Consider the following 20,946-nt stretch of genomic DNA (forward strand, 5'->3'; position numbering starts at 1 on the left):
ATACACCGTAGGGACGGTGCCAGGTTTCCTCCAGATATGACGCTTGGCATTCAGGTCGAATAGTTCAATTTTAAGTTTCATCATGAACTAAGAGTCCTTTAGGTGCTGCCATGTGCCTTTTACTGAGCAGTGGCTTCCGTCTGGCCACTCTACCATAAAAGCCTGATTGGTGGAATGCTGCAGAGATGGTTGTCCTTCTGGAAGGTTCTCCCATCTCTACAGAAGAACTCTGGAGCTCTGTCAGAGTGACCACTGGGTTCTTGGTCACCTCCCTGGCCACTGTGTTCTTGGGGACCTTCAAAACTGCAGAAATTTTTTGGTACCCTTCCCCAGATCTGTGCCAAGATGCTATCCTGTCTCAAAGCTCTACGGACAATTCCTTCGACCTCATGGCTTGGTTTTTGCTCTGACATACACTGTCAACTGTGGGACCTTATACAGACCAGTTTATGCCTTTACAAATCATGTCCAATCAATTTAATTTATCACAGGTGGACTCCAATCAAGGTGTAGAAACATCTCTAAGATGATCAATGGAATCAAGTCGCACCCGAGGTCAATTTCGAGTCTCATAGGAAAGGGTCTGAATACTTATGTAAATAAGGGAAGGTTTAAATGTTTTATACATTTGCAAAATGTTCTAAAAAACTGTTTTTGCTTTGTCCTTACAGGGTATTGTGTGTCCATTGATGAGGATTTTAATTTGAATTTAATCAATTTTATAATAAGGCTGTAACATAACGTGGAAAAAGTCAAAGTCAAGAACGCACTGTATATACAGTATCCCACCAAAGCCTAACACAAGTTCTAGGTGCTGCTGTCTGGAACAGGGGTCTGGAACAGAGGTGGGTTTAAGGCCACAGTGAGTGACAGCAGTCAGGCTGGGAAAGAGAAAGACAGGACTGGTAATAGAGACATGTCAGTCCACAAGGGAGTGATTAGACAGGTGGAAAGGGGTGGATTGAAGGATTGTGAGAGTGAGGATAAAGCTGTACAATTTAAGCCCTAAAGACATGGAGTTACAGGGAGAAAAGATGGACAGAGAAATATGGTGAGTGCAAGAGAGGGGAAGAGGGACAGTGAGAGCGAGAGAATATGGTGGGCCTGGGGAGTTGAGAGAAAAATAGAACGAGGACAGCGAGAGAGCGAGGACAGACAGAAGAGCAAAGAGAGCGAGGACAGACAGCAGAGCAAAGAGAACAGACAAGAGCAAAGAGAGCGAGGACAGACAGAAGAGCAAAGAGAGCGAGGACAGACAGAAGAGCAAAGAGAGCGAGGACAGACAGAGCAAAGAGAACGAGGACAGACAGAAGAGCAAAGAGAGCGAGGACAGACAGAAGAGCAAAGAGAACAGACAAGAGCAAAGAGAGCGAGGACAGACAGAAGAGCAAAAAGAGCGAGGACAGACAGAAGAGCAAAGAGAGCGAGGACAGACAGAGCAAAGAGAGCGAGGACAGACAGAGCAAAAAGAGCGAGGACAGACAGAGCAAAAAGAGCGACGACAGACAGAGCAAAAAGAGGGAGGGGGCTTGGGCAATGGCTGTACCAGTCCCGCCTCCCATTTCACTTTGCCACCACACCCCTCTCCCTCCCTTTGACAGGCAAACATAAAGAGCAAACACACTAACTCCACACCTATTCCCAACAACACGGATACAGCCCCCTTCCTGCCCGGCATCCTATCTGGACTGAATAACTTTACAGGGTCAAGGATGGTTGACTTTATTATAGGCGCCTAGCCGCCTACTATTTTGCTTTTGTTAACCTATCACCACGGCAACTTGCAGAGAGCAGATTTCATAACACTGCATCGAAGAATAAACACAGGTGGTAGCCTAGCATACTCAACTGAACAACTTGAGTTACAGTGGGCACTGACACAGCCTAGCTCATTTTAAGGATACCATTCTCATCCTAAACAAGTAAAAAAATGTTTCTGCCGTTAAACAAAGTGGTGTGCATCTGACCTGTGAACGGAGAGCTTTTACTCATGAGTCAGGTTCTTGCCAGTTAGACACTGGCGGAATTTTCAGTTTGCAAAACAGCGCTGAAAGGCTCTGGCATTTCTCACAATACTTTGCAGTGGAAATGAACTAAACCGCTTTTTATGACGTCTGTGAGATGAGGGCACCAGGTCTAATTTTTCAGGACAAGTGATTATCTTAGACACCCACTGTAGGATATGGCTGTTAATGCCTGTTTCATAACTATTTAATTATTTTGCGTAAACTTATCACCAAGGCAACATGCACTGAGCAGATTTCATAATACTGTCTCTCTTTGCATCAGAGAACAAACACCCTGACTAACCTGGTACATGACCCTCTCAGAAACACCAGGTAGCTTAGTCTACTCAACTGAATCAACTTCAGTAACAGATGGCATGCATACTAGGGAAGGTCATTTCGGGGACATAATATTATTATCCTCCTCCACTAAAGAAAACAAAGTTTCCCACACAAAGTAGTGCATATGTGTGTGTGTTCGCAGTGTTTCCCCTGCATGCATTTAGCAGATGGTAAAATGTTTTCAGTTTAAACTTCAAAACGACTAAAACCAGATATAAATTATGTCAAAAATATAATTGAACAATGTATTTTTAAATAACATTGTCTTTGAGAACTAACAACACAAAAATTGTTAAACTAGACATTCAGGGAGAACCTAAAATGTAAAAAATAAAAAATGGCATGGGACCCATTGATTTTGTTATAATGTTTAAGTCACTCAGATAGCATAGGAACATGACATAAGCCATGGCAAAATGGCTTCTGTAGGATGTGTAGGAAATTAGATTTAACACAGAAACATGTTGTCTCTGCAGCCAATAGGAGGGCTGTGGTTAAAAACGTTGTGGGATAGGCTAATCAAAGTTCAAAAAGGTCAATATGAACTCTTGTCCATCGTTTATAGGCCCAGTTATTAACACAGGTCTAGTTTATATGACGTTATTAATCTATGTAAATGGTGCACACACCAACACGTACATCTAGCTATTGCCAAACTGGTCATTGGAAGTGTTGCAAATGTGCAGGCCTAATTATAAACACGGTTTAGCTAAGTACACAGTCTAAATGCATCACAAAAGTATTTATATACATTGTCAAGGCAATTTTGAAGCTACAGCACTTAGCCTAGTCTGCAGTTGGCTTACTGTGCACGCCACGCTAGTTGAACATTTTTCTGTTGTAGTAATGGGTGGTCCTCTTTGACCCCAGAGGCTCTCTCTCTGAGAAAGAATAGCATGTTTGTCGATAATGATAAACTTCAGGTTGCTCTCTCTCTCTCACACACACACTCTCTCTCTGATGTAGGCTGTCTGTCTGTGAATGACTTGATACACCCATGCAGCCCCATTCAAATGACTATGTATGTATGTGTGTCTGTAGGCTAATTGTTCGTGTTTGTTTACATGGCTGGTTGCATTGCCTTGCTGGATTCTGAATTTAATTCAGTCAATTGGCAAACACCTCCTGAATTAAATTCAGTCAACATCCCCTGAATTAAATTCAGTCAACTTTATGAACCTGTCAGAAACAAAAACACAATGCTCGATAACAAGGACACCGTGAACACTGAATGCAACCAGGCTTAGCCAAAGCTACACCCTCGTGGTTAGTGTGTGTTGTGCTATCTAGGTCATTGCTCTACCTACTATTGCATTGACACATTTTATTGATCAGCAAAATTCAACATGTTGTTTAGTTGCTTGCAAATAGATTTGTTTAACATTGTAAGAAGAACAAAACTATTCGTGTATTTAAGGTAGTATCACCAGGGGGTTAGTAACATCGCCGTTCCGTGCTAGTGGAAAACGACAGCAATAAAGTGGGCCGGCCAGGGCAATATAACGCTAACTTTACTTTATATAACCGTCATAGATAGCTATGAGGATATGGTTGTTGGGCTATGGCAAACTACAAGCTCTTGTACCTAGATAGCTATTGTTGGTTTTGTTGTTCTTTGACATGAAGCTGCACATGTATCCCTGAACCAGCTCAAAGTTCGCTGTGACAACAAACAACTAACGTTATCCTGTATGACAGCAATTTATACATGGCAAGTAAACAGTATTTTTAGCGACACAACACCACGCTCACCTCTCGTGATCATGGAGCTCTCGACAGTAACATTATACTGTACTGTAGCTAGCTAACGTTACATTGTCTTTCCTTTGCGCCAGCTCCCCCCACTGTCCTTTTAGAACAAAACCATTGTCAACACATTGCTTTATATCTAAATACAACTCACTATTGGGTATATACTATGTTTTAAATATATGAAGATATGAATATAACATTCAGAAATCCGGAAACTTACCAGCCGCTCCTGTTTCTTCAGCATCTTCCGTAAAATCCACTGTCGCTTCTCTCTGACGGACGGTCACCGGTGAGATCAGCACGCTAGTCGCGTAGAAGGGGCGGGGATAAAGGGCTGTATTTGAATCATCTAAACAGTTCCTCTCCTCGTCCCTTTTTCTCGTTTATTGACATTAGGCAACTTATCAGACGAAAGCATCAAACAAAAAACATGTAACGTTAGGCTTCTAACATATTGCTTTCGCATCTAGTTTGTGTTTTGAAAGTGAAATCTAGAACCGGAAGTGACGCTTGTTTACGTGTCTATGCACCCTGCGGAGGGATATTATATATATATTTTTGTATCTTATTGGATTTTACAGGAAATGCTACTTTCCTTCAACTGTCAGCTGAACCCACGGAATAAGCTAAATCTCGACGCTCAATTTATATATTTTTTCAAATTGAGTCGTCTTAGCAAAATGCATGGGGATGACATATTAGAACCGATGAAGTTAGCTAGATGCTAACCAGATACGAAGCCAAACAGCACTACACCGCATCTCAACCATCTGGTAAACAATACCCTGCACTGTAATTTCATCAACGTCACGTGCATTCTGTGTTCCATTTGTATTGTAAGTATATCAAACTGCATGTACTATTCGGTTTTTATGCATTTTTCTTCTTTGTTTAGTAGACTGACATATTCATGCGCATGTTATTGCACTGTCATCATCACAGTGTACCGTCCTTACATGATGAGCCAATGCATTTGATCCCAATTTCATGGCAGAGTAAGTAGCACTTAACGAGTTTGAAAGCAGCTAACTAGATATCAATTTGTAGCCAGTACTGTAACCACAGTTATTATTTACCTAGCTGTGCTATTTACATTCATACATACTGTTGCTGTTGTTATACATACACATGTTTAGCAATGTTATTGCGGGTATGTGACAAATAAAATTGGATTTGATAGCCCACCTTTGTGGTTGCTCTCTGTAACTGTGTAGCGAATCCTTTTTTTATTGTATGGGAAGGGTTTCCGGCTAGGTGTATTGTTTATTTTGAGCCGGGTAGTTTGGATACTGGATGCTGATTGGCTAAAACAGCATTCAGCCGTGTGTATGAGAGACCATATACCACGGATATTACAAAACATTTATTTTTACTGTTCTAATTATGTTTGTAAGTATTTTATAATATCAATAAGACACTTTGGGTGTTTGTGGAATATGACCAACATACCACAGCTAAGGGCTGTATCCAGGCACTCTGCTTTGCGTCTTGCATAAGAACAGCCCTGTGTTTGATTGTTCATGTCTATGTCAACCCAGGACCCTGGTCAGAGTGAAGCAGAACCATGGGGAATCAGCTGGCAGGGATCGCTCCTGCCCAGATCCTATCTGTCGACAGCTACTTCTCTGACATCAATGATCACGAGTACGACAAGAGCCTGGGCAGCACCCGCTTCTTTAAGGTGGCCCGCGCCAAGCACAGGGAAGGCCTGGTGGTGGTGAAGGTGTTTGCCATCCAGGACCCATCTCTACCTCTCACCAGCTACAAGCAGGAGCTGGAGGAGCTAAAGATCAGACTGCACTCGTGCCAGAACTGCCTGCCCTTCCAGAAGGCCTCCCTCACTGAGAAAGCAGCCATCCTCTTCCGCCAGTATGTCCGGGACAACTTGTATGATCGCATCAGCACGCGACCCTTCCTCAACAATGTGGAGAAGCGCTGGCTAGCCTTCCAGATCCTCACCGCCGTAGACCAGGCGCACAAATCGGGCGTGCGCCACGGTGACATTAAGACAGAAAACGTGATGGTGACCAGCTGGAACTGGGTGCTGCTCACAGACTTTGCCAGCTTCAAGCCCACCTATCTGCCTGAGGACAACCCAGCTGACTTTAATTACTTCTTTGACACGTCTCGACGGAGGACATGTTACATCGCCCCCGAGAGGTTTGTGGATGGGAGTATGTTCACCACAGAGAGCGACCAGAACACCCCTCTGGTGGACCTCACCAGCAACAGCCAGAGGAGCAGGGGAGAGCTCAAACAGGCAATGGATATCTTCTCAGCAGGTAACTTTCATAGCTGAAACATATTTTCTGTTTAGGGGCAATAGAGAGAGAGATAAGTGGATGCCATGGACTCTGATCGACATTGAGAGTGTTTAAACATCTAATGTACATTCAAATTCCCTGGCTGTTATTTCATGTGTTTTTTAGGTTGTGTGATCGCAGAACTCTTCACAGAGGGAGTACCACTGTTTGATCTCTCCCAACTTCTGGCGTATCGCAAAGGACACTTCCAGACAGAGCATGTTCTCATGAAAATAGAAGACCATTACATCAGAGAACTAGTAATAGTCTATATGTTTTATCTTCACGTGAAGATGTTCTTGTGAAATACTAAATTCATCCAGAGCACCAATTGTTAAGTGTACCGCTGTCTCCTGGTAACCACCAAAACCCTCTTTTCGCCTCCTAGGTGGCCCAGATGGTGCAGCGGGAGCCGGAGAAGCGTCTGACTGCGGAGGAGTACCTGAAGCAGCAGAGAGGTAACGCCTTCCCAGACATCTTCTATACCTTTCTGCAGCCCTACATGGCCCAGTTTGCCAAGGAGACCTTCCAGTCGGCAGACGAGCGTGTGCTGGTCATCCGCAAGGACCTGGATAACATCCTCCATAACCTCCGCGGGGGAGGGTCAGGTGGGTCGACGGAGAAGCCTGAGAAGGGGGACCAGGAGTCTAGTGTGGTGTCGACCAAGGAGGAGCAGGGTCTGGTGGTGCTGGTGTCTGTCATCACCTCCTGCCTCCAGACGCTGCGTTCGTGCGACTCCAAGCTGGCGGCTCTGGAGCTGGTGCTGCACCTGGCGGGCCGCCTCAGGGTGGAGACGCTGCTGGACCGCATCACGCCATACCTGCTGCACTTCTGCAGCGACCTGGCGCCACGGGTTAGGGCCCAGGCCGTACGCACCCTAGCCAAGGTGCTGGCGCTGGTGAAGGAGGTTCCCCGTAACGATGTCAACATCTACCCAGAGTACATCCTGCCAGGCATTGCCCACCTGGCGCAGGACGACGCCACCATCGTCAGGCTGGCATATGCAGGTCAGTTGGGCTGACAATGACCACGGGTCGCTCTAAATATGATTACACACTTAATTGTCCAAAGGTTGACAGTATTTATGTTGTTTGTAATGCCTATCCATTCGCCTCTCTCCTTTTCTCAGAGAACATAGCACACCTGGCTGAGACAGCTTTGCGTTTTTTAGAGCTCGTTCAGGAGAATAACCTGAATATGGAGCACGACTTGAATGGGGAGGACACAGAGGAGACCCTCCACCCCAACGAGAACTACGACTCTGGTAATTTTAAGGCCTCCTCTCTCTCAAATATCAGATCGGAGGTAGAGGTTTATCACCGAAACATGGATACTGAATGCCCCACCGAACGCTCCCTTGGGAAAATTATATTCTGTTCTGACTTCCTGTTCCTCCTGACAGAGCTGCAGGCGCTTCATGAGATGGTGCAGCAGAAGGTGGTTACGTTACTGAGCGACTCGGAGAACATCGTCAAGCAGTCTCTGATGGAGAATGGCATCACGCGGCTCTGCGTCTTCTTCGGCCGGCAGAAGGCCAACGACGTGCTCCTGTCCCACATGATCACTTTCCTGAACGACAAGAATGACTGGCACCTCCGGGGAGCCTTCTTCGACAGCATCGTGGGTAAGGGGCAGGACTGTGTCACAGACACGGTGCCCACACTTAGTCACTCAAATATGCTAATGGTCAAAGCTGGATGTGTACATGCAGGAAGTCTCCGAGATATAGAGATCCTAAAATGTATTTTCTCTTCAATGACCCGTCTTTCGCTTTCCACTCTCGCCCTGCCTCCCCCTTCTCCCCACTTCCTCTTGGTCTCTGTCTTTTAATTTTCTCTTTTACTCTCCCTCTTTCCATCTCTCTCCCTCTCTTTCCATCTCTCTCCCTCTCTTTCCATCTCTCTCCCTCTCTTTCCATCTCTCTCCCTCTCTTTCCATCTCTCTCCCTCTCTTTCCATCTCTCTCCTGCTCGTTCCATCTCTCTCGCTCTCTCCCTCTCGTTCCATCTCTTTCCCTCTCTCCCTCTCGTTCCATCTCTTTCCCTCTCTCCCTCTCGTTCCATCTCTTTCCCTCTCTCCCTCTCGTTCCATCTCTTTCCCTCTCTCTCTCTTTCCATCTCTCTCTCTCTCTCCATTTCCTCCAGGTGTGGCGGCGTACGTGGGCTGGCAGAGCTCATCCATCCTGAAGCCCCTCCTGCAGCAGGGTCTGAGTGATGCGGAGGAGTTTGTCATCTACAAGGCCCTCAACTCTCTCACCTGCATGTGCCAGCTGGGCCTGCTGCAGAAACCACACATCTACGAGTTTGTCAGTGACATCGGTGAGATGGGGTAGAGAGGAGCTTAGAGATGGCAGGAGAAGGATAATGTTGTCACTATATTATGTATAAAAGGCACTTTTTGTAATGAACTTTTCCCCTTATTTTGAAAGCCCCATTCCTGTGCCACCCCAACCTGTGGATCCGCTACGGGGCGGTGGGCTTCATCACCGTGGTGGCCCAGCATCTCAACATAGCAGACGTCTACTGCAAACTGATGCCTCACCTCAACCCCTTCATCACCCAGCCCATCATACAGGTAAGACTTCCACACACGCTCACTTACCATCTTCACGTGTAACACATTGAAAGAATCTCCCAGACTCTTATTAAATTATGTTATGTGGTGCTATTCTATGGTGTGCTGTACTTTGCTATGCTTGGTTATGGTGTGCTGTATTGTGCTATGTTATGGTGTGCTGTACTTCGCTATGTTATGAGGTGTTATGGTGTGTTGTACTGTGCTATGTTATGGTGTGCTGTGCTTCGCTATGTTATGCTCTGCTATGCTAGGTTATGGTCTGCTGTGCTTTGTTATGGTGTGCTTTGTTATGCTGTGCTATGCTAGGTTATGGTCTGCTGTGCTATGCTATGGTGTGCTGTGCTATGGTATGGTATACTATGCTATGTTATACTGTGCTATGTTATGGTGTACTGTGCTATGTTATGGTGTGCTGTGCTATGTTATTGTGTACTGTGCTATATTATTCTGTGATGTACTGTGCTATATTATTGTGTGATGTCCTGTGCTATGATATGGTGTACTGTACTATGTTATTGTGTACTATGCTATGTAATGGTGTGCTATACTATGTTAGTGTATACTATGCTATGTTGTACTGTGCTATGTTATGGTGTGCTGTACTATGGTGTACTGTGCTATGTTATGGTGTACTATGCTATGTTATGGTGTACTGTGCTATGTTATGGTGTATTATGCTATGTTATGGTGTACTGTGCTATGATAAGGTGTACTGTACTATGCTGTGTTATGGTATACTGTACTATGTTATGGTGTACTGTGCTATGTTATGTTATGGTGTGATACTGTGCTATGTTAAATGAGGCTGTGTTTCCTCTCAGATTGATAAAGAGATAGTACTTCTGAGTGTGCTGAAGGAGCCAGTGAGCCGCTCCATCTTCGACTACTCCCTGCGCTCCAAAGACATCGCCAGCCTCTTCCGCCACCTGCTGCTGCGGCAGAAGAAGCGCAGTGGCTCACTCCCAGAATGCCCCATTCCGGAGGACCCCGCCATTGCCCAGCTGCTTAAGAAACTGCTCTCTCAGGTCAGAGGGCGGGGTGATGTCTCAACGTTACATGGATGGGAAATGTAATGTTTCCATATAATGCACAACGTTTGACCATTATTGTTATGATGATGATGATGATCACAACGATGGTGATAATTGTTTATTCTAGGGGATGACGGAAGCTGAAGAGGACAAGCTGCTAGCACTGAAGGACTTCATGCTCAAGTCCAACAAGGCTAAGGCCAACATGGGAGACCAGAGCCACCTGGGGGAGGCAGTCCAGAGCGGGGTCATTGACCTGGCCACGCTGGGCATCATGGGACGCCAGGTGGACCTGGTCAAACCTAAACAGGAGGCCGAGGACAAGAGAGGTAGGGACGCCACTGACACCTGGTGGTGAAAGTACACCCCTGTAATAGCAGAGGGGTATACAAACCCAAAGGCTGCATTTACACAGACACCCCAATTCTGATCTTTTGCCCAATTATTGAAGAAAAAAAAAAACACTTGTGTGTAGACACTGAAAAGATTGGATCGGTTGATTTATAGTTGTTATATTTTCCCCATGTTTGATATCAATGACCTGTCATTTCTGTTTGCAGACTTCATCGCCACAGCATCTGGTATATTGCTGGTGTGGTTTAGCCTGTAATGATGTGCATAACAAATAATCCCATACAGACATCATTTCCCCCAGATTACCCACATCGCCTCATTACATTTAATTCACTAGATGGGTTAAACTGCATCAGGACAAGCAGAGTTTTCGCATTTTCTCATTACCTCTGTGGCTGTCTACACACGACAGAGCAGTACATGTTAGTGTTCAGTTCAAACCTTTATTTGGCTATTCCTGCGGCAGCACACAAACATCTTCTTTTCCCTGTAGTCAAATAAAATGTCCGACTGGTCTTGAGTTTTGTTAACATACCAGGCAGACTCCCCCTAGGGCAAATCACGTTTTGTTAAAAAGGCGTGTGTGCTCTCTGGCAGTAGTGTAAACAGTGGATCTAAGGCCCTTAGTCTGTTTAAGTAACACTATACCGGGTTAAATCCCATATGGGTCTAGACTCCATGGTATTCAATAGAAAGTATTTATTCAGGGACATACTGAAAGATTGTGTTGTGTATCTACGCCATAGGATAACAGGTACAGTATATTAACATCTAACCTGTTTGGCGTTTTGGAGTGTTTTTTTCATAGGCACTGTTAGTAGCTTGTCTGACACAATTTACCCTGGGCTAAAAGTAACTGTGTGTTGCAGCTGGTATGTTTCAATCGCATGGAACTGTCCTTTTGGAGTGTTGGACTGCTGCTGGTGACTAATTTAACTACTCACTATAACATGTCCTGTGATTAGCATATCTCCCAGCTCCCAATTGCTTCACGTAGTCTGGTGGTCTTAAAACCTGTTGTATCTGCATTGGCCTTCAACTCCTTTTAATGCCTGCCGTCTCCCGTTAGTATTTTCATTAGATGTTTGAAACCGTAGTGCCTTCCCCATTGCTTATTGGAATAGCTGAAAATAGGGAGCTCCCTTCAACTTAATGACTATTTAATCCAACAGTCCCCAAGCTTTTGACCTCCAGTGCTGAATGCTTCTTAACTAGTGTTTCTTAGCTTTTTCTGTATTTCTCTTTCTGTCTTCAGCCCGGAAACACACCAAACAGGACTCCAACATGAATGAAGAGTGGAAGAGCATGTTTGGCTCTCAGGAGTCAGCGGCTACGGCACCACAGCTCCCCACGGTACATAACGGGTTAACCTATGATGTCTGCTAAGAATAAGCGGGGACGAGGGTTGAATGATCTATTGATTAATATACTAATTGATTTATTTTATAGCCTGGTCCAGTCTGGTAGTCTACCTTCTATCTCTGTGTACTCCACCAGGTTCCTGAAGGGGCGGGGACTCAGACCAGGAAGACCACAGCCTCCCTTGGTGTCCCTGTGGGGCAGTCTGCAGGCGCAGTCTCAACCTATCAGCGTCGTCTCAACACGTGCAAGGCGGAGCTTCAACATCTGGTGCAGCAGAAGAGGGAGCAGTGCAGCGCAGAGCGCATGGCCAAGCAGATGATGGAGAGCGCTGAATGGGAGAGTCGTCCGCCTCCGCCAGGTAAAGTAGTGCCATAAAGTAGTGCCATGTCCCTGTAAAAATAAAATAAAGTCAAACTATTGACTCCACAAGGTATTCTTTTTTGGTCATTATATTATTGAATATACCACTAGAGGTGTGTTTCTTGCCAATTTGGACTAAGCACAGCAGAAATGTCAACAAGCAGTAGGTTTAGTCAGGGCCCCTCCACATCCACATTGTGTTGTTGTTTTGCTCTGCAGGGTGGCACCCTAAGGGTCTTCTAGTGGCCCACCTCCATGAGCACAAGTCTGCTGTCAACCGAATCCGTGTGTCAGATGAGCACTCCATCTTCGCCACGGCCTCCAACGACGGCACCGTCAAGGTCTGGGACAGCCAGAAGATGGAGGGCAAAACCACTACCACCAGGTACGCCAACCAAATAGTAACCAATAACCAACCAGTTAACCAAGTAGTAACCAATAACCAACCTGTTAACCAAGTGGTAACCAATAACCAACCAGTTAACCAAGTAGCAACCAATAATCAACCTGTTAACCAAGTGGTAACCAACAATCAACCAGTTAACCAAGTAGTAACCAATAACCAACCAGTTAATCTAGTAGCAACCAACCAGTTAACCAAGTAATAACCAATAATCAACCTGTTAACCAAGTGGTAACCAACAATCAACCAGTTAACCAAGTAGTAACCAATAACCAACCAGTTAATCTAGTAGCAACCAACCAGTTAACCAAGTAATAACCAATAATCAACCTGTTAACCAAGTAATAACCAATAACCAACCAGCTCCAGTTTAGCTAAAGCTGGAATCTGTAGCGGTGAAACTGACACGTCCGCTCGCAGTACTACAACAACAAAGACGTTACTTCAAACATATTTTTCACATCATTGAACGTGCGACAGAACAGCAGATTATGTACTGTGATTTTTGTTCACCACGATGCAGGATGCTCCGCTGCCACATTTAAAAACAATAACAAACGAGCCTGCGGCCACCAGTGGTGCTGCTTCACCTTATGCAGATCTCAGCTTTAAGGAGTGGCTCTGGGGTGGGTTAGACCGTCATTGGGGTGGCTTAGACCATCATTGGGGTGGGTTAGACCATCATTGGGGTGGGTTAGACCATCATTGGGGTGGGTTAGACCATCATTGGGGTGGGTTAGACCATCATTGGGGTGGGTTAGACCGTCATTGGGGTGGCTTAGACCATCATTGGGGTGGGTTAGACCATCATTGGGGTGGGTTAGACCATCATTGGGGTGGGTTAGACCATCATTGGGGTGGGTTAGACCATCATTGGGGTGGGTTAGACCATCATTGGGGTGGGTTAGACCATCATTGGGGTGGGTTAGACCATCATTGGGGTGGGTAAGACCGTCATTGGGGTGGGTTAGACCATCATTGGGGTGGGTTAGACCATCATTGGGGTGGGTTAGACCATCATTGGGGTGGGTTAGACCATCATTGGGGTGGGTTAGACCATCATTGGGGTGGGTTAGACCATCATTGGGGTGGGTAAGACCGTCATTGGGGTGGGTAAGACCGTCATTGGGGTGGGTAAGACCGTCATTGGGGTGGGTAAGACCGTCATTGGGGTGGGTTAGACCATCATTGGGGTGGGTTAGACCATCATTGGGGTGGGTTAGACCATCATTGGGGTGGGTTAGACCATCATTGGGGTGGGTTAGACCATCATTGGGGTGGAAGGGGTTGTATTTTAGAAGTGCTCTTACAAAGGATCTTGAGACTTTCTCTGCATGTGTAGAGTGATGGCAGTTCCAGATTGGTGTGTGTGTAGATGGTAGGTCCAGATTGGTTTGTGTGTAGATAGTAGGTCCAGATTGGTGTGTGTGTAGATGGTAGGTCCAGATTGGTTTGTGTGTAGATGGTAGGTCCAGATTGGTGTGTGTGTAGATGGTAGGTCCAGATTGGTTTGTGTATGTGTGTGTTTATTTATTTTTTGATTTTACCAGGCAAGTCAGTTAAGAGCAAATTCTTATTTTCAATGACGGCCTAGGAACAGTGGGTTAACTGCCTTGTTCAGGGGCAGAACGACAGATTTGTACCTTGTCAGCTCGGGGATTTGATCTTGCAACCTTTCGGTTACTAGTCCAACGCTCAAAACACTAGGCTACACTGAAACCAAACTATAGTTTTGCAAAGTGGTTTAGGACATCTACTTTGTGCATGACGCAAGTCATTTTTCAAACAATTGTTTACAGTCAGATTATTTCACTTAAAATTCACTGTATCACAATTCTAGTGGGTAGGAAGATTTAATGATGTAATGTTTCAACTAATTAATCTGGTTATGTTCTTAACTTTTTTTATTCTAAACCAATTAGATATTTTGTTGACAGTTATGTTTAAGTTCCCACTAGTGGACAATTTCAAACTGCAAAAAATCTTTGGTGTTAAGGTTAGCCTCCACATAAACACATTTTTCAGATATTTTTAGTTCCTCTCAGATAATTTTACATCAAATATGATCTCTTAAGAGATTCATGTGCTGATATGTGCACATGATAGTATATTTCATGAGCATTCATTACTAGTTCCTGCCAATTTCAAATCACATTTTATTTGTCACATACACATGGTTAGCAGATGTTAATGTGAGTGTAGCAAAATGCTTGTGCTTCTAGTTCCAACAATGCAGTAATAACCAACGAGTAATCTAACCTAACAATTTCACAACAACTATATTATATACACAAGTGTAAAGGGATGAGGAATATGTACATAAAAATATATGAATGAGTGATGGTACAGAATGGCATTTCACATGACTGGGAAGGGGTGGAGCCATGAGTGGGCCTGGGAGGGCATAGGTCCACCTACTTGGGAGCCAGGCCCACCCATTGGGGAGACAGGTCCTGCCAATCGGAATTAGTTTTTCCCCACAAAAGGGATTTATTACAGACAGAAATACTCATCACTCAAGACATTTCAGCTTTTCATTCAGAATTCATTCAGGCTGTATCACAACAAAATGTGAAAAAAGTCAAGGGGTGTGAGTACTTTCTGAAGGCACTGTATATGGAAGTGTATTAAAACCTGTTGCGACTCTAAGGGCAGTATTTTCATTTTTGGAAAAAAAACTTTCCCGTTTTAAATGGGATATTTTGTCAGGACAAGATGCTAGAATATGCATATAATTGACAGCTTTGGATAAAAAATACTCTAACGTTTCCAAAACTGTAAAGATATTGTCTGTGAGTATAACAGAACTGATGTTGCAGGCGAAAGCCTGAGAAAAATCCAATCCGGAAGTGCCCCATATTTTGAAAGCGCTGCGTTCCAATGAGTCCCTATTGAGCTGTGAATGTGCTATCAACCAGATTACGCTTTCTACGTATTCCCCAAGGTGTCTACAGCATTGTGACGTAGTTTTACACATTTATGTTGAAGAATAGCCGTAGGCGGCTACATTGCGTAACTGGTCACCTGATGACTCCCAGGGTGACTCTCGTGTAAAATACAGAGGTAGCCATTACTCCAATCTGTCCTACTGAAAAACGAATTGTCCTGACGGATATATTATCGAATAGATATTAGAAAAACACCTTGAGGATTGATTATAAACAATGTTTGCCATGTTTCTGTCGATATTATGGAGATAATTTGGAATATTTTTCGCCGTTTTCGTGACTGCAATTTCCGGGCGATTTCTCAGCCAAACGTGAAGAACAAACGGAGCTATTTCACCTACAAAAATAATATTTTGGGAAAACTTTGGCTCTCTACCTGGGAGTCTCGTGAGTGAAAACATCCGAAGCTCATCAAAGGTAAACAATTTAATTTGATTGCTTTTCTGATTTCCGTGACCAAGTTACCTGCTGCTAGCTGGACAAAATGCTATGCTAGGCTATCGATAAACTCTAGCTTTGGCTGTAAAGCATATTTTGAAAATCTGAGATGACAGGGTCATTAACAAAAGGCTAAGCTGTGTCTCAATATATTTCATTTGTGATTTTCATGAATAGCAATATTTTCTAGGGATATTTATGTCCGTTGCGTTATGCTAATTAGTTTCAGGCGATGATTACGCTCCCGCATGCGGGATGGGGAGTCAGTAGAGGCTCATCGGAGGAGGAACAGACATCAGCTCACCTTTTCACTGATGTGCTATACCTGTGTTGACCATCTTAGATTTCCTTGGAATGCACTTGGATAAGGGCGTCACTCTGGATAAGGGCGTCACTCTGGATAAGGGCGTCACTCTGGATAAGGGCGTCACTCTGGATAAGGGCGTCACTCTGGATAAGGGCGTCACTCTGGATAAGGGCGTCACTCTGGATAAGGGCGTCACTCTGGATAAGGGCGTCACTCTGGATAAGGGCGTCACTCTGGATAAGGGCGTCACTCTGGATAAGGGCGTCACTCTGGATAAGGGCGTCACTCTGGATAAGGGCGTCACTCTGGATAAGGGCGTCACTCTGGATAAGGGCGTCACTCTGGATAAGGGCGTCACTCTGGATAAGGGGTTCACTCTGGACAAGAGCGTCTGCTATAAATGACCAAAACGTTGATGGAAAAACGAATGAACAACAGGCCTCAATCCAACCTGTGTGAATGTTTTGATGCTGTCTTACAGGTCAGTGCTGACGTACTCCCGCATCGGGGGCCACGTGAAGACGTTGACCTTCTGTCAGGGGTCACACTACCTGGCTGCTGCCTCAGACAACGGTTCCATCCAGCTCCTGGCCATCGAGGCCAACAAGCCCCCCAAATCACCCAAAGTTAACCCCTTTCAGACCAGGTATGTACTATCCATCAGGGGTTGATCAAGCATAAAGTTGGTTTTATTTACTGTAGTTGATATAATTATTATTTATTGGATTTATATAACGCTTTTCTACTGAGGTACACAAAGCACTTTGGAGCTGGAGACTTATATTTCCCTCACTAACTTTAAACATCAGCCATCTGAGCAGCTAACCGATCGCTGCAGCTGTACATAGTCCATCTGTAAATAGCCCACCCAATCTACCTACCTCAAACCCCATATTGTTTTTATTTACTTTTCTGCTCTTTTACACACCAGTATCTCTACTTGCACATCATCATCTGCTCATTTATCACTCCAGTGTTAATCTGCTAAATTGTAATTATTCGCTACTATGGCCTATTTATTGCCTACCTCCTCACGCCATTTACACACACTGTATATAGACTCTTTTTTTTATTGTGTTATTGACTGTACGCTTGTTAATTCCATGTGTAACTCTGTGTTGTTGTATGTGTCGCACTGCTATGCTTTATCTTGGCCAGGTCGCAGTTGTAAATGAGAACTTGTTCTCAACTAGCCTACCTGGTTAAATAAAGGTGAAATAAAATAATGAAAAATAAATCAACTTTACATAGTAGGGGGAAACTCACCTCATCCACCACCAATGGGCTTGCAGTATCATGTAGTTATCATTATCATGCAGTAAATTCTGCATTATCATGTAGTTATCATTATCATGCAGTAAATACTGCAGTATCGTGTAGTTATCATTATCATGCAGTAAATACTGCAGTATCGTGTAGTAATCATTATCATGCAGTAAATACTGCAGTATCATGTAGTTATCATTATCATGCAGTAAATACTGCAGTATCATGTAGTTATCATTATCATGCAGTAAATACTGCAGTATCATGTAGTTATCATTATCATGCAGTAAATACTGCAGTATCATGTAGTTATCATTATCATGCAGTAAATACTGCAGTATCATGTAGTTATCATTATCATGCAGTAAATGCTGCTGTTCATGTGGTTATCATTATCATGCAGTAAATACTGCAGTATCATGTAGTTATCATTATCATGCAGTAGATACTGCAGTATCATGTAGTTATCATTATCATGCAGTAGATACTGCAGTATCATTTTGATGCCACAATGTAATATTGAGTTACTCCACATTTGACTGTTATATCGACTGTCCTCTCAGGTTCCTGGACCAGAAGGATGACGGCTGCGTGGTGGACGTCCACCATTTTAATTCTGGAGCCCAGTCTGTGCTGGCCTACGCCACGGTGAACGGCTCCCTGGTGGGCTGGGACCTGCGCTCCAACTCCAACGCCTGGACCCTCCGCCACGACCTCCGCCTGGGCCTCATCACCTCCTTCACCGTGGACATGCACCAGTGCTGGCTCTGCCTGGGTGCGTGGGTGTTGGTGTGAGCACGTGGGTGGATGTGGGTCATGTGTGGTGCATGTTGTGTGTATGAAAATGTTGAATGAATTTCATCTGAAAACTGCATTGAAAACTTAAACAGAGTTGTGACTTATCTGACATGCACTTAACAGGAGTCCACTGAATCCTATTCTGATTCGTCCACACACAGGTACAAGCAACGGCACTATGGCATGCTGGGACATGCGGTTCCAGCTCCCCATCTCAAACCACTCCCACCCTACCCGAGCACGAATCAGACGGCTGCTCATGCACCCGCTTTACCAATCCTCCGTCATTGCTGGTGAGACTCGATGTCATCATATTTTTAATCTTTATTAACAAAACCTTTCTTTGAGGGGCAAATCAAACTATTATTTGTGTGTTTTGTTGCTGTTTTGTAGCGGTCCAGGGCAACAATGAGGTATCCATGTGGGACATGGAGACTGGGGACAGGAAGTTCACGCTGTGGGCCAGCTCTGCTCCCCCTCTCTCAGAGATGCAGCCGTCCCCCCACAGTGTCCATGGGATCTACTGCAGCCCTGCAGACGGGAACCCCCTCCTCCTCACAGCCGGCTCCGACATGAGAATCAGGTATGTTTGCAATACTCTCGACTGGACTAACCATCCTTCTGATATATTTAACCCAGTTCTGACCATGTATGTTTGCCGGATGACATTTAAGTTTGTGTGTGACAATTTGGCTTAGCCAAGAAGTGTGTTGGATGGCGTTAGCTTGTTTGTTTTGTCAGTCAAGTCTTATTTCTATACTGTGTTCTGTGTTATTACCAGGTTCTGGGACTTGGCTTACCCAGAGAGGTCCTACATCGTGGCAGGTGGAGCCAATGAACCGCTGCACTGTCCCTCAGTCCTCTACAGCCGCAAGATCATCGAGGGCACCGAGGTTGTACAGGTATGCCCTGATAGGACGGTGGCAGTGTATTCAGTGTATTCCTCTAAGCACCTGGTCCTACAATGAGGTGTTCAATACATAATTTCTGTCCCCGGGAGAGCAATTTATGTGCAGTGTTATAAACATGTATGAATAAGAAACCACAAGACAGGTAGAGATTGACCTACATTCCCTGTCCTGTCAGGAGATCCACAGCAAACAGAAGAGTGGAGCCACAGAAGACGCACCCCGCAGGGGCCCAGAGTCCCTCCCCGTGGGCCACCATGACATCATCACTGACATCGCCACTTTCCAGACCACACAGGGCTTCATCGTCACTTCGTCCAGAGACGGCATCGTCAAAGTCTGGAAATAAACTGCCCCTTTCAGGCCCTCGCACTCTCGCTGACACACACTCACACACCCAACCAACCACACACACTAGTCCTCAACATCTTCACCCCAGAGTTTTGATCTATGTTGTAGACTTTTGTACATAGTATATTTTAAAGCTAATTAATATAAGAGAAGCTTCTGGAAATCCTGTCGCAAAATACGAGTAGATGTTAACCCTTTGTTTGTAATGACATTCACTGAAGTCACAATTATGCAATGCCTGATATCTGTTTATGTTAAACTGCTCAAGAAGTGTCAATTAAGTTTGGTATGATGAATGAACCCTTTATGAACTGCTATTATGAACTCTATAGTTTTTAGTGTTTATTGAGCACTATAGTCTTCTCTCATAGTCTCAAAGTTGTAACGTTAACAAACCAGGCCATGACCAGGACTGAAACCAACCCTTTGCATTAACAGTGTCCACATTCTCAAACCATAGCTGTTATCAATGACTGTCACAAGTTTAATTTGTATATCAAAACACAACAGCATATCCATTCAGGGCAGGATTAATGCAGGGGCTTACCGGGGCTGAAGCCCCTGGACCCAGGCCCGTAGGGGACCCAATAGGCAGCAAAAAATAAGGAAATATATACAGTATTATACAGTCTGTAATTACAGTGGGGCAAAAAAGTATTTAGTCAGCCACCAATTGTGAAAGTTCTCCCACTTAAAAAGATGAGAGGCCTGTAATTTCCATCATAGATACACTTCAACTATGACAGACAAAATGAGGAATGTAGGATTTTTAATGAATTTATTTGCAAATTATGGTGGAAAATAAGTATTTGGTCACCTACAAACAAGCAAGATTTCTGGCTCTCACAGACCTGTAACTTCTTTAAGAGGCTCCTCTGTCACTCTCACTCTTTACCTGTATTAATGGCACCTGTTTGAACTTGTTATCAGTATAAAAGACACCTGTCCACAACTTGAAACAGTCACACACCAAACTCCACTATGGCCAAGACCAAAGAGCTGTCAAAGGACACCAGAAACAAAATTGTAGACCTGCACCAGGCTGGGAAGAATGAATCTGCAATAGGTAAGCAGCTTGGTTTGAAGAAATCAACTGTGGGAGCAATTATTAGGAAATGGAAGACATACAAGACCACTGATAATCTCCCTCGATCTGGGGCTCCACGCAAGATCTCACCCCGTGGGGTCAAAATGATTACAAGAACGGTGAGCAAAAATCCCAGAACCACACAGGGGGACCTAGTGAATGACCTGCAGAGAGCTGGGACCAAAGTAACAAACCCTACCATCAGTAACACACTACGCTGCCAGGGACTCAAATCCTGCAGTGCCAGACGTGTCCCCCTGCTTAAGCCAGTACATGTCCAGGCCCGTCTGAAGTTTGCTAGAGAGCATTTGGATGATTCAGAAGAAGATTGGGAGAATGTCATATGGTCAGATC

At 44.6% G+C, this 20,946-nt stretch overlaps 2 protein-coding genes across 7 annotated transcripts in view; one reads left to right on the forward strand and one right to left on the reverse strand.

The window, feature by feature from the left end:
• The window catches only part of LOC110534084 (calcium-transporting ATPase type 2C member 1), a 46,593-nt gene extending 42,184 nt beyond the window's left edge, over window positions 1-4,409 (reverse strand). Inside the window, exon 1 of one of the 2 annotated variants that reach the window (XM_036961932.1) lies at window positions 4,321-4,409. In XM_036961932.1, the coding sequence (XP_036817827.1) occupies window positions 4,321-4,344 (24 nt within the window). In that variant the 5' untranslated portion in view covers window positions 4,345-4,409. Of the gene's footprint in view, window positions 1-4,100; window positions 4,124-4,320 lie in introns of those variants that run through there. The other variant, XM_036961937.1, reaches the window with a different exon arrangement.
• Window positions 4,410-4,496: 87 nt separating this feature from the next.
• On the forward strand, window positions 4,497-20,174 carry LOC110534090 (phosphoinositide 3-kinase regulatory subunit 4). 5 transcript variants are annotated; one of them, XM_036961817.1, is made up of 21 exons: window positions 4,497-4,936; window positions 5,043-5,095; window positions 5,639-6,382; window positions 6,530-6,663; window positions 6,792-7,410; window positions 7,533-7,667; window positions 7,806-8,027; window positions 8,547-8,720; window positions 8,831-8,976; window positions 9,801-10,004; window positions 10,138-10,339; window positions 10,571-10,591; window positions 11,620-11,717; window positions 11,862-12,084; window positions 12,306-12,471; window positions 16,664-16,828; window positions 18,012-18,223; window positions 18,408-18,539; window positions 18,640-18,829; window positions 19,028-19,148; window positions 19,333-19,503. In XM_036961817.1, the coding sequence occupies exons 3-21, from the start codon at window positions 5,665-5,667 to the stop codon at window positions 19,501-19,503; spliced, it is 4,053 nt and encodes a 1,350-aa protein (XP_036817712.1). In that variant the 5' UTR covers window positions 4,497-4,936; window positions 5,043-5,095; window positions 5,639-5,664. The 5 variants fall into 5 exon arrangements, with proteins under 5 accessions (XP_036817712.1, XP_036817717.1, XP_036817721.1 ...); XM_036961822.1 differs by having other exon boundaries at window positions 4,497-4,873; window positions 4,999-5,095; XM_036961826.1 differs by lacking the exon at window positions 5,043-5,095 and having other exon boundaries at window positions 4,497-4,873.
• The last annotated feature ends 772 nt before the right edge of the window (window positions 20,175-20,946 follow it).

Source organism: Oncorhynchus mykiss, chromosome 2 (assembly GCF_013265735.2).
Source record: "Oncorhynchus mykiss isolate Arlee chromosome 2, USDA_OmykA_1.1, whole genome shotgun sequence".
Classification (NCBI taxonomy): Eukaryota; Metazoa; Chordata; class Actinopteri; order Salmoniformes; family Salmonidae; genus Oncorhynchus; species Oncorhynchus mykiss.

What these genes read in the sequence shown, in the direction of transcription:
- LOC110534090 (XM_036961817.1), top strand. Translation starts at nt 5,665, where the DNA reads ATGGGGAATCAGCTGGCAGGGATCGCTCCTGCCCAGATCCTATCTGTC. An exon ending in AATGGATATCTTCTCAGCAG is followed by an intron (nt 6,383 to 6,529) that starts GTAACTTTCATA and finishes TGTGTTTTTTAG; the next exon opens with GTTGTGTGATCGCAGAACTC. An exon ending in GGAGGCCGAGGACAAGAGAG is followed by an intron (nt 10,340 to 10,570) that starts GTAGGGACGCCA and finishes TTCTGTTTGCAG; the next exon opens with ACTTCATCGCCACAGCATCT.